Below are 13,625 nucleotides of genomic sequence, written 5' to 3' on the forward strand. Positions count from 1 at the left end.
TAACGGACATTTGCAGAGCCGCTACGTGGGCTGTGCCTAACACCTTCATAAGGCACTACGCCCTAGACGTCCGAAAGAACTCTAGTACCAACATGGGATGTCACATCTTCTCTTCGGCTATGCAGTAAGGACCTGCCAGCACCCTCCTCCAGGTAGGCCACTGCTCGCTAATCTCCCATGGGTGTGAAGCACAGAGACCATGTCAAAGATAAACAGGTTGCTTACCTGTAACTGGTGATCTTCAAGTGGTCATCTGTGCAATCACACCACCCGCCCTCCTTCCCCGCTACTGTCAGCTTCTACATTTTTCATAGGGGTTGATTTGTGGCGGTTCGAAGGAACTGGCGGGATGTCCGCGCCCATCCCTCTGGGCATGCATAGTGGGGTTCCTGCGCATGCCCGAGGTCTGGGCGCGAAAATCCATTAAGGGCTTGCTACAATGCCGATCGATCCAGCGCGTGCGCACTAGATCCCATGGGTGTGAATGCACAGATGACCACTCGAATATCATCAGTTACAGGTAAGCAACCTGGTTTTTTTCAATTTGACTGTCCATTTTTGTATCATTATTGTGAGATTATAAGCATTTTGTACATCATTACAGCTTCCACATTTTTGGTTGAACAGTAGCAAGCAGCCAGCCTTGGGGAAGTCATCAAAGTTGCCTAGCATTTGCTACCAGGACTGGCCCCAATGGGTCTTTCCCTGAAAATGCCAAACAGGCCTAGAAAGTGCCCTTCCCTGACAAAAACCAAGGCTCTCAATACTGTTGTGGTTGCCTAGCAACCCCCACAATGGCCATTGTCAGGAAATCCATTCCTTGAAGTTATAGGCGCTAGTTCTATTATGGGGGTGGGGGTGTTAAAACTCCCCGTGTAACTTTTTAAATATTTCAGATGTTTCTGCAAACCTGGAGCTTTCTTCAGGTCTGTAGAAAAATCTATCTTGTATGCTTATGGCTCCAATCTCTGGATTTAAGTGTCCACATGCCATGTTGAGAGATATAGATGTACCTGGGCTGCAGAGAAACAGGCTGACCACAGGTGTACATGTATGAACTCTTAATAAGGTGGCAGAATTGGAGTGGCTTGAAAATCTAGTTCAAAACACTGGAACCAGGGGGCACATACTATGCCAATCATTGTCTTTCTTCAAGCTTACTTTTAGCATTTACAGAGTGTCTTCCTATGCCAAAGGTGTAAAGCCTGAACCATCTGTCCTCATTCCTTCCAAGCCTATATCCAGTCCTGCATTCTGCTGAAGTACTTGAAGGCATCTTCCCTCCTAACCGAGATATTTGCAGCCTTTTCTCTCCCCTCCCACTCCCCCTTTCATTCTTTTTATCGCTTTACCACATTGTTCTACCGGTATGCAGAGAGAGAAGAGTGAAAGCCAGATCCAAGGGAGGAGACAGGAATCACTGGAACATGACTCTTGATTGAAAGCCACCATTCTGCCTCATACGCAAGAGCCCATCTCTCTGCCTCCCCCAGTAGGCTGGACTGTTTCACAGGCTATTTCAATACCAGATGGAAGAGCATCCTGGCACCAGCTGATATGTGTTCGAATGCTGCCAAGGGGAGTGGTCAGGAGGCCCAAATGCCAAACATTCTTCAGTGTAGCCAGCACACTAGCAGGTCCAACTTCCACACAAATCAACATATCAGAGGATGAAGAAATGCTGGCAAGTCTGCAAATCAGACTGAATTGGTGTAACTTAAGTCCACAGGCTGCTCATACGTAGGGTGAATTGCTTGCCCTTCCCTCATGTCATAAAGGAAGTGTTCAATCAACCTGGGAAGCGCAGCTCCTTCTGTCATATGTTTATCATCAATGCTGTCTCAAACAGGAGAGGATGAGTCACTTGGAATTTAGTCAAAAGTTTTGTGCAGGGAAAAAAACCCTTGGAGGATAAGCAAAACCACGCAATTTAAAAGCATTACCTTACACCAAACACATCGTTATCATACAACAAGTTAAACAATCCACTTGGTTTACCAATGTTCACCTACAGGATTATCATCATACAGTAGGTAGTGATCACCTAAAATCATTTGAGTGCATTAACGCCCTTGTCTGTCTGGGAGTTTGGAGTGAGAGTCAAAAAGTCCTGCTCCAACCCCAATGGCTTCTGCACATGACTAAAATCCACTACCAGGAAATCAAAATAATTTGAGAAGATTCTGGTATCTCACCATATGCTACGTGGTCATTAAGCTGAAAGCCACCCTTCCAACTACCATCAAAGGGGATATACACTCTTCTATCATGTCTGGGTCCACCTCCATCTAAGAGAACCCCTCTCCAGCCAAACCCAGCCATGGGACCATTAGCAGAAAGGCAAGAAGCTGCCAGCCCCTCCACCATGCCTGGATTAAGATCAGGCTCCAGCCCAAAATCTCCATCCATCTATTTACTGACTGCAACAAATAAGATCAGAGGGAGAGCAGGAAGCAACATGGCAACCTTTTACTTATACCCTGCTTCAAATGAAATCCTCCCTACCTCCAACTTCTAAGTCCATCCAAAGGACCATAGGGAGATGAGGAAGAATCCAGCATCCCTCCTCTGTGCCTGAATCCAGTTCACCTTTCATTTGCTTACCCAAGTAAAATGTTGTATGTAATTGTATTGGCAACAGGAAGTGCACAGCAATCAGTGACAAGAATCAACTGTAGCTTATGACATAGGTTGATATAGGATTTTCTTGGCAGCTTTAAGCAGGAATGATAAACACCGCAAATGAGGCTAGGCAGTGACTCCTATAGAACACAGTAACCTACCTGAAAGAGTCTGTGGCACTCCATTATCATGTGGGCCAGGCCTTGTGTTGCAGCTAAATTCTCACTCAGATCTCTCTGGTCAGGTCTCCCCGTGCTATATTTTCTCTGGCTGGATCTAAGGAAGAGATAGTAAATGACAGAATGTTCAAGTCACACCAGAGGCTTAGATGTGTCTTGTCTATACCTTTTCAAACTACAGAGGGGAGATTATAGCATTGATACCTCATTCAAAAAAATTCCTTCCACACAGATCCCATAAAACATTTCCTCAGACAGAAGTCTTTGCATCAGCAGAGTGCAACTTGTGTCCCTCCCCTCTCCAGCACCAGATGTCCTCCAAAACGCTAGTACAGAGGGGGGGGGCAAGGAAACCCTTCAAGAACAGCATGAGGTCTGCAGAGAGACAGTGCACACATCTTCCCCTTCTGTTAATGGCAATCCTCTGTGTGATCCAACCCTTACCCTTTTACCTTGACATCTAATTTATTATATGCAGTCACATAACCCTACCCTGACCTGCAGTCTGGAACTATTAACCACTTCATTGAGAAGTAGGCAAAAAAACCCAACCTAATACAGAATGCAGTGCAACTTGCCTCCTGAAATAGCCCTTACTACCTATACAGTGTTTCAACACAGCATGACATCTAATTTAAAATGATTTTACCAGAGCACTGGTCACTTCATATACACTGTATCAGTGCATCTTGCCTTTAAGTTACAGCTTGCTGGCACCTAAAAGGTGCCTTTTGAAGGAACTGGCACACAGGTAATAATCATTTCAACAAGACCCTGGGCCGCACAAAACCCTACTCTTTATTTCTAGTCACAAAAAACATTGTGGTTCACACTGAATGCAAAAGCTTTCAGTCTAGTCCTGTGAATTCTACCTATGGACTACTTACTGAGTCAAATCCTAATGTAGTAAAATCTGACTCAACACAGCCATTTGCATTTCAGTTGAATGAACAAACAGCTTTTGCTGATTTGCCTATCATCAGAAGTATTTGTTTAAAAGCCAGGCCAGAAAGCGAGGGAAAATACCAATAATATTACTCAAACACTTTCAATACCCTCCTAATACATATTTTAAGCTTATTTGTGGCATCGTGCCAAGCACACAGTTGCAAAAAGCCTGGCATTCATCTCTAACAACTTTATCTTACAACATTCTTTCTGACCATTTTAAACACAAGATTGCTTGATAAAGGTACTTGACTTTAATCCTTGAAGCCTGAGCTGTTAGACTAGGTCCCTTTGAAGTCCCATGCTGAAAATGAAATATTAGCAGCCTTTTATCTAACCCTTAAGGTTCAAAGCAACCTTGCAATTAAAACAATAGAGCAAGCCTTTTTAAACTAACTATACAGAGTTTTATGCAAATAAATAAATAAATAAATAAATGTTGATGTATAGGCCCTCCTCCAACCAGGTTGCTCTTCCAAAGATTATTCTTTGCACCTGAAACAACTATTAATTCTTCCAGTACATTCTTGGCTCTGACAATGTTTCACTCACTTACTATGACTGACAGTGCTATCATCAGCTCAGTTGTTGACTCATCTCTCTCCGGGGAATGCTGAGCATCACTGGACTTGTTTTATAGCCTGATACACATCTGGGATGTGTATTCTTTTTAAAAGCACATTCCTCACATGTTTTACTTCTCTTCAACCCTCTCAAAGATTTAGCTATCAGGTGTCAATTTTCATCAATACTTCTCTTTTAAGAAATAGAATTTGGTCCCTGAACATTAGTCTGCCACAGCCAAAAAAAAAAAAAAAGGAAAAATGAAAAATCCCCCTTCTTTAACATACCTATCTTCCCACTTCCCTCAGTTCTTTAGCACACATACAGTTCTAAAACAACTATCTGCAGCCAACAATTTGGTTTGGGATTTTTATTCCACCTCCCAGTGCAGCTCCTAAATTACTGATATTACTCGAAAGTAAAACTTTCTCTTCTCACCCTATGATGTGGTATACCAATCCCATGATGTAGGGTAGCTTGCTCACTTTACTTTACAGGAGATAAAGTCTCCCTTCCCTGAGTGTCTAAAGGCTGCCTGAAACAAAGATCTGCCAAAACTTCCCTCCACGGTCACCAGGCTTCAGAACACTTCCAAGTTTAAAGCAAGTCTGCCACCATTTTCTGGGAGCCACTGTAGTATAGGGGGCTGGAGTGCTTGATATTTACTGGATGGACCCTGAAATCCCCACAAAAGCACTCGGTGTCTCCAAGCCTAACTTATCTCAGAGGAGGGGACCCCATGTACACCGCCCTGAGCTATTTGAAAGACAGTCGGATAAAACTGGGATAGATTCTTTGTTTATATAAATTTACTGGTCATAAATAGAAAAATGTTTGAAAGAAGCAGCTCTCAAATGACTCCCTACAGCCCAAACAGGTCATTGGGGTGGAACAGTGTGGTTTCTTACCACATTCTGTGGTATCATAGGAACTTCAAGATCTCATGAAAGACATTAACAATGCAGTCCCACTCTAGCGCCAACCAATCTAAGAAATGGCCACAAGTTGCCTCAGTATGTACCACCAATGTCATGAGAAACAGTCACACTGTATTTCCTCATTACTTAGGAAACAAAGGGGAAGGTCCTTAAAAGGTACGCGCATAGAAAAGGCCAGCCCTGTATCTAGATACTCCTAGATATGCCTGCTAAGTAGCGCTTGAAAATGCCGTACCAGCATTATTAGCCCATACATCTAAAAGTTCATTCCCAGTAGGCTTGCCAGTTCCCCGCTAGGGTCCCCAGATTTGAGATCCCCCACCCCCGCTTTTTAAGAATTGGCCGGCAGGGGACAAAATGGTGGCCATGTTGTGATGCTCTAGCATTAGCCATAGAGACGAAGGCTAGAGCACCCCAGGTCTCTGACCGTCGGCAGGCACGTCTGGCTTCAAAGAGTGTAGTCCCGGCATCCCTCATTTGATGGCCAATCTGCTTGTTGGCCACCTGCATCCCTCCCAAGCCAATGCCAGCAGACCGAGGTGAGTCCCAAGCAGCAGGCGACCATCCCCTCGTCCCGGGCTCATGTGGCAGCGGCACATGCTGCGCTTTTTTGAGCCATCATAGTCTAGGTGTGCCCTCACTGGCACCGCAGGGAAGAGCTGGGACTGGAAGTCATTTAACCTGCCCATCCTGGCCATGCAGCATGCTCTCGGGGTGGGCGGGCAGTGGTGGTGGGGTTTGCCAGACAAGTGTTCCCTCAAAGGTGAAGGAGTTCAGAGTGCTGAGTGTTTGACTGCTCTGCTCTGGGCAGTAGTGGGCTGGCTTCCCTCTCTGCAGCCAAGGCCAGCTAGCAAGGTGGCAGAGTGGCTCTTCCTCGCTGAGCACCACGTGTTGGCATGCTCCCCCCCCCCGTGCTGGCGTGCCAGAAGAAAGGCGTGGGTGGCAGTGTGGATGCAGTGCTGGAGCGCTCCAAGGCAGCTTCGGTTGTGTCACTGGGTCTGCCAACCCAGCCTCCCAAGAGCAGTGAGGGAAGGGGGAGAGAGAGCACACCCGGCCTGAAGGAAGGGAACTGCCAGGCCAGCCCACAAGCCCTGGGACCCCACCCAACAGCTGCTCTGCAAAAGCGCCTGAGAGGGACAGAGGGAGGGGGCCAGCCAGAGCTTCCCCTGTCCACTCCAGCACTCCACCCGGCAGACAAAGGCGCACCTTTACCTGCCTGGCGACTGGGACTATCCAGCCTCCCTTCTCAAGCCTTGGTGCAGAGAATCCTGTTTTTCTCCGCCGGGTGCCCCCTTCCCCTGCAAGCTTTTTCTGGATCTCTTCCATTCCCCCATTTTAGGGAGGGATAGTTGCTCTTGGGACCTTCCGAGGACTTTCCTGCTCCAGTCTCAGGCTGCAACCTGCCTCCCCCCCCCCCAAGCCCATCCCAGCCCTTGCCCTCAAATTGTCCTTATCAAAAAACAGAAGGGTCAGGTGTCTAGGGTTGTTTTCTGTGCAGGTAAAGAGAGCACTGGAGGCAAGTCGGCCGGTGAATTTTAATCTTCCATCCAAAGCGTGCCCTGGAGTGGGGACAGGGTTTCCAGGTCTGGGTTGGAGGTACTTGGGAGATTTTGGGGGTAGAGCCTAAGGAGGGAGGGGGTTGGGGAGGGGGTGAGATTTCAAAGAGATGCCAAAGAGTCCATCCTTCAAAGCATCCATTTTCTCCAGGGGAACTGATCCCTGTCATTTGGAGATCAGTTCTAATTCTGGGAGATCTCCAGGTCCCACCTGGAGGTTGGCAGTCCTGTTTACTCCTCCAACATCTGGACCTTCAATGTTCATGCCCCCCTCCAGGTTACAGTCCCATAGTGACTTTTCTTCCCCCCTCCCCCAAACTTTAATTACTGTCAGCCATGCCTCGGGTGCTTTCTACTTCATCCCTAACTTTCCTTCTCTAATCTGCTCTTTCAAAGCTCGGGACTGTTTAGCCCTCCACCACCACCAGTTTTTTACTTTCCCTAAGAACTCGTCTCTGTGTGACTTCTCTGCTCCAATCGGATCTGCACAATTTAGAATATTGCTCTATTGTAATGATAATTCACATCCTGGATTTTTTCCCAGCATTGTGCTCTACCCACATACACACCATGTCCTTTGCCACTAGTGTCAGTGGATTTTCCACAAGTTTGGTCCCCCCTTCTGTCTTCTCTTTGGACTTTGTGTTTTATGCCTTAAGCTTATCCCCATATTTGATTCATTTTGCCCTAATCTTCTGATACCTTGTTCCTCTGCTGGCTATTTCTTTTCTAGAAGCTGAATGCTCTTGAGGCATATTTGGCCTTCACACATACTGAACAATGCACTTCACAACTGGATTTTACTGAAACGGCAAAACCCACTTGCAAATTATTGTTAAAGTGCATTGAAAATGGATTGAAAGTATAGTTTTCAGCATGTGTACACAGATTGTGTCCTTTCTAAATTAATGCTCTGCATTTTCCATCTATCCTGCTACATCTCATTATTCAAACAGTCCTGAGCACCATACCTCTGATCTCCTGTTAAGGTCAGGATTATCCACTCTGTTTAAATTGCACTCTCGTTCTCATCATATTCCTGCAGTCTTTTTCTTCCCTCCTCTCTGTTCCACTCTCATTTGATGACTGACCCTGGCCAGATAATATGAAACTTCTTAATGAATTCTGCTTCAGGAGTTTCACACTGGAGTCTTCCTTTGAAGTTATTTTATTGAAGGATGGCAGCTTTCATAGTAGTAGTGCTTTGTCGAGGGAGAATGAAATGTTCCCCCACTGATTTCTGAGTATCGTGATTTCTAATGTCAGATTTGCATCTATTTATTCTTTTCTGGAGGCAGCAACCTATTTGTCCAAGGTAGGTAGCAGAAAGGCATTGTGTTGATCTTTTATGCGATATATTACTTTGGAAAGTTAATGAATGAGTCAGAGACAATAGTGCTGAAGTTATTAGATCCTGTGAACATGTTGCCTGAGTGTATATGGGGAAATAGCATCTCGTTAGAGATGTAACCGTTTTGGAAATCTTGAAGCCATGGAAAAAAATATTTTTCCTAGATGGTATATTTTTTGTTGCTGTAACACCTTAAAGTATCATTTATCACATAGTATATTAAATGGTACTCCTTTGGCATATTTCTTGAATACAAAAGCATCAGTGCCCTGTTTTCTACAAGCAAAAGGGAGCTGCTGACTACTGCACCCTGTGCTAACACATACAGCTGCCTTATACTGAATCAGTCCATTGAGGTCAGTATTGCTGACACAGGCAGTGACTCTCCAGGGTCTCAGGCAGAGGTCTTTTCACATCACCTACTGAATGAGTTGTTCAACAGTGGAATCAGCTGCCTAGGGAGGTAGTGAGCTCCCTCTCACTGGCAGTCTTTAAACAGAGGCTGGACAAACACTTGTCAGGGATGCTCTAGGCTGGTCCTGCATTGAGCAGGGGGTTGGACTAGATGGCCAGTATGGCCATCCAGAGGGCAGCCCCCCTGCTGGAAGTGACATCAGAAGGGGTGGAGCTTGGGAAGTGACATCACTTGACCTTTGACCTGGAAGTGGCATCACGGGATGTGACATCACAAAAGTGATGTCACATACTTTCTCCTGTCTCCACCCCCAAAATCCTCACATATTTCCTGAGTTGGACTTGGCAACCCTAGTTCCCATTCCTCATGTCCCCACAGCCTAACTTTATATCCTTATTTCAAAACCAAAGCCAGTGCCTGGAATTGCCTCAAGGAATGCAAATGCATTTGCAAGAAGTTAACATATAAACGGAACAGGTCAGCAACAACACTACTTAACAATAGTACAGAACAGCTATGGAATGTTGTTCCCTAAAACACCAGCAGCGCGAATACCTAAAGATTAATTATGATATAAAATCACACTAAATTGCTACTAATGAGAGAGCCATAGAGCAAAACATTTTCTCTTCCAACTGTTTACTGTATTTTGTGGTGCAGAGTTAACAGTGGATATCATGCCTTAAGTCAACCAGGTAAGGAAGCACTATCACATAGTCAGAATTGTATCTGGCACAAAAAAGTAATTACATTCTTATAGGCCTATGATCTGCACCTGGACACAGCCAAAACTGACAAGACAACTGGCCATGCAGCATGGAAGGCAGAACCTCACTGTACATGAAGCAACACAACACCATATTCACTTCCTGCTCATGTTGACCACCAACAACTGAATGTTAAAAATGGCAATGTATTTTTCTTCTTGCATATCAGCACCATTACATGGTCATCTTATTTAAGCAAAAATACCTAGATGATGAGGAACTTTCTCTTCTCAGGGAATTAAGGTGAAACAAAGATGGTGCAAGGCAGACAGCAAGATTGGTAGGTGTCATTTGGTTTTCCTCGACAAAAGCTACTACATCCCTGAGAAAGAAGAGTAGAATTTTCAAAGCTTCACGATTTTCATCTGGAAGCAGAATAGCAGCAGCCTGGACAGCACAAAATTGCTGATCTTTAGGCAAATCTAGAAAGAAAAAGAGATCCCAAATCATCTTGTCTATGAATTTATATTTATTATTTAAGCAGAACCCACTTAGACCTCATTTCCATGCATCTATCCTTACAATAGGGACACAAATCAGGAAAACAGGAGTGCACATAAGAATAACCACCCTACCTATACTTTGTCTTCCCTTTCTTAATTGAAGATGAAGAAGAGGAGGAGGAGATTGGATTTATACCCCGCCCTTCACTACCCAAAAAGAGTCTTAGAACAGCTTACAATCTCCTTTCCCTTCCCCTCCCCACAACAGATACCCTGTGAGGTAGGTGGGGCTGACAGAGCTCTTTGAGAACTGCCCTTGAGAAAACTCTCTGAAATAACTTGTGACTGACCCAAGGTCACACCAGCAGCTGCATGTGGAGGCGTGGGGAATCAAACCCGGTTCTCACAGATTAGAGTCCATGCTCCTAATCACTACACCAAACTGGCTCTCTTTATGTTTTAAAGATGCATTTAAATCATTTAAATCATACCAAAGTGGAATTATGAGTGGGTAGGACTACCAATGATTTGTACCATCATTGTCTAAAACAGGTTAGGATTAGTGTTGCCACCACATACATTGGTAGATGTTAAGGAAGGATTCACAGAGTTTGCTGGTAAATATAGGTTCTGGAAGGTCTCGGAAATACTGTTTCACCATATCCGCCACATCAAATGCTGACTGCCCCTCATAAGTTACACTGTGAGGGTCATTTTCATTCATTTCCCGTAAGGAGAGGATCCTTGATTTCACACCGGATTTTCTGAAAAGGCCAACCTATGAAAGTGAAAACAAAAAAGTAAAGATCCAACCAATGGAAAAAATCCCATTGGCCCAGATATGATATACAACTCTGACAAAATTAAGCTTTCACAAGCTGTGTAGCAGCTTTGTTAATAAAGTAAAAAAGATTGGATCATAAATTCTTTCATCTACAGCATGATATGCACCATATTGAGCACTCAAGGTTGACTAATGCACACAACTTCTGTTTACCCTCTCCCCTCCCTCAGAGCCTACAGCTGGGATATGTGAACTACCTATGCACAAAAGTATTGGGTCTGAGGTAAGTTCTGTCTGTGGTGTTTGAACTATGATGATTGCTTTACTGAGGCTTTCACATGAAGTTTTCACATGAAAATTCAGACACTGAGCAATGAGCATGCACAGATTAACTCATTTTCAGACTATATGTATAGCAGCATTTATGCTGACTTTTACCCCCTACAGTAATCCTTTGTACAGTTAACCACACACAGGTGCCTTTCTGCCCACTGGAAGAGTGCATTCAGATTTTCCTGAAACAATGCATATGCTCAGGTGTTACAGATATGGGGTTACAGATAACTGGTTTGTGCAAAACCAGCTTCTGAAATTCCTCCAATACATAGGGTAAAACCTTGAGAGTGCAATGTGAACTGGCATGGCCTTTGTTCTCCTCACAACACTAAAAATAAATTACCTGAATAAATTGGTGAAGTTCATATGTTAAATATTTATTATTATTTCATTGGACTTACGAATTGCCCATCCTGCAAGCAGGCTCTGGGTGATTGTAAAACATTTAAAAATGCAATTAATGTATAATTAAGAACAGCAAGAGGAAGAGTAAATTAAACCAGTCCAAGATGGCAATACAGTTCTTCCTTTGCTGGCCACACTGTTGTCCCGCAGGGCAGGGCAGGGCATAGAAAAGAAATAGGTGTGAGGGGGAGACACAACGATGGCCAAAGAGAGGAACATCACAGAATATGATTCCTATTTAACACACTAACATTCACAGGGAAAAAATGAGAAAGCACAGTGCTAGTAAGGGGACGGAGATTTGTGGGCTACATTGCACATCCTACTTGCAGTTACAGACTGCGAAAAGAACTGGTATGTACTAAACCCATGAACTAAGTTGTTTTTTATACAATACCTGGTCAAGAAAATTGTCTCTTAAGTAGTCCATGGCCTGGAGTATGCTCCTTGGAAGAGGATGACCTGTTCTCTGGACATTTAACAATAATGGTACTCCAAATACATTTTTGTCCTTATAATCAGGGGCTTTTATTTTTCTAATGAACTTCGGAACAGTCCTGAAAATACAAAGTAATTCATTAGCCTACTGTGTCTTATGAAGAATTCAGAAACTGAAATTGGCCACTCAGAAGTCACCACAGGTTGCAATTAAAGTTTTCGGTAATAAACTTCAAAATGTTTACAAGAGGACAACTAGTTCACAGCAAAAGAGAAATACTACTGGAACTGTTCTGTTTGCCAGCATTGGCATTTTGTTGGTATACAAGACCTTTTAAAAGAAATTATTTCTCTTCGTTCTCACATAATCTCTTTTCTGTGTCATATAAATAAAACAAAGTCTGAAACACCTTACAACTCCTGTTTAAAAATCACACCCTAGAGGGAGTGAATCTACACATCAGGATGAGGCTTCAAAGCACCAAATTTAGTCCCCTTGCTGCAAATCTCTCTTTTTTGCAAGCAAGAAAGTTAGTATAACTAAACTGTAATTTGCTAGTTTATTTACTTAAAATATTTATATTCCATCTTATCTCTGTAGACTCAATGCGACAATAATTTTCAAGAACACATGATCACCATAGCAAGATAAAAACAGAACAAACCAAATCTGTGAAAACAAACTATTCTCTACCAAATGCCCTCTGAAATAAAACTATTTCATTTTCCTTCCTAAATGCAGCAAATGAAGGCACCCTCAAGGCACACTCTAGTAGACTATTCCAGAGGACTGTGCCAACTACAGAAAATGCCTGTGACCTAACTGTTGCCATACAGGTAATCCTAAGAGAGAATACCATCTGGAGAACAGCTGCAGAATGTAACCAGCACATGGGAGTATACTGGGAGATTGTAGTCTGATAACAATGAGGGCCCTGGGACATGAAGGGCTAATAAAGGGTTAGAAGAAACATTTTGAATTGGTCCTAGAAGAAAATAGATAACTGGTGCATTTGAGTTCTGTATTCCAAGCAACTGACCCCAGACAGGAGTCTCACTACCACATTTTGTACCAATGGAAGCTTCCGGGATATCTTTAAAAGCAGCCCCATACAAAGCGTGTCAGAAGTAGTCCAGTCTGGAGGTAATGGTAGAGTGGATCAGCATGGCTTGGTCAGCAGAGTCTAAATTGGTGGATAGTTTATGAGCACAATGTAAAGATACCTCCAAGCAACATCACTGAACTGCTTATCCATTAACAAGGTTGGGTCCAAGAGCACATCCAAGAGCTCTTAACTTGATCTGCTAAAGAGAGCTTAACTACCTAGGTCTGGTAGATAAACACCATCCATACAATCTACCATTTATTTATTTACTAAAAAGTTTCTATGCCTCTGTGGTTCAAGGCGGCTTGCAGTTATTCCAACCAGCACCAGCTTTGCCTTGTCTAGATTAAGTTTCAGCTTGTATACCCTCATCCATTTGACCCCAGCTTCAAGAGTCTGGCCAAGTAAATAAACTTAAGAACTACCTGAGGGAATTTTATTACTGAACCTCTACAGATATCCTTAGGAACAGAATATGGTTTAGGAGGAAGCCCGTAGTGACCTCTGGTTACAAATAATATTCCATTTCAAATACAAGATCTTAAGATAGTTGATTACATTACTTCAGAAAAAGTTAATCTGGAGGAAAATGGGTTGTTTTTCATCTTAACTTACCAGTTCCATCCTTGCTTGCTGGAAGGAGTGTATTTGTCCATTAAAGAAGTCAGTTTTAATAAAGCAAGCTTCTGTATTCGGTTTAGGTGGGCTGCTGACTGTCTGTCAAGTTGTATAGAAAGATTTTCCAAATTCATGCCTTCCACAGGTCTGGAAAA

The 13,625-nt window shown here is 43.6% G+C and overlaps 1 protein-coding gene across 1 annotated transcript in view; it reads right to left on the reverse strand.

The window, feature by feature from the left end:
• The window catches only part of LOC107107080 (rho GTPase-activating protein 7-like), a 46,205-nt gene that overhangs the window by 9,124 nt on the left and 23,456 nt on the right, over positions 1-13,625 (reverse strand). Inside the window, exons 6-10 of the mRNA XM_015407310.1 lie at positions 13,468-13,617; positions 11,706-11,865; positions 10,363-10,561; positions 9,546-9,762; positions 2,784-2,898 (exon numbers count right to left, since the gene is read on the reverse strand). Of these exons, the coding sequence (XP_015262796.1) occupies positions 2,784-2,898; positions 9,546-9,762; positions 10,363-10,561; positions 11,706-11,865; positions 13,468-13,617 (841 nt within the window). The remainder of the gene's footprint in view (positions 1-2,783; positions 2,899-9,545; positions 9,763-10,362; positions 10,562-11,705; positions 11,866-13,467; positions 13,618-13,625) is intronic.

Source organism: Gekko japonicus, unplaced genomic scaffold (assembly GCF_001447785.1).
Source record: "Gekko japonicus isolate JY-2015 unplaced genomic scaffold, Gekko_japonicus_V1.1 scaffold189, whole genome shotgun sequence".
NCBI lineage: Eukaryota > Metazoa > Chordata > Lepidosauria > Squamata > Gekkonidae > Gekko > Gekko japonicus.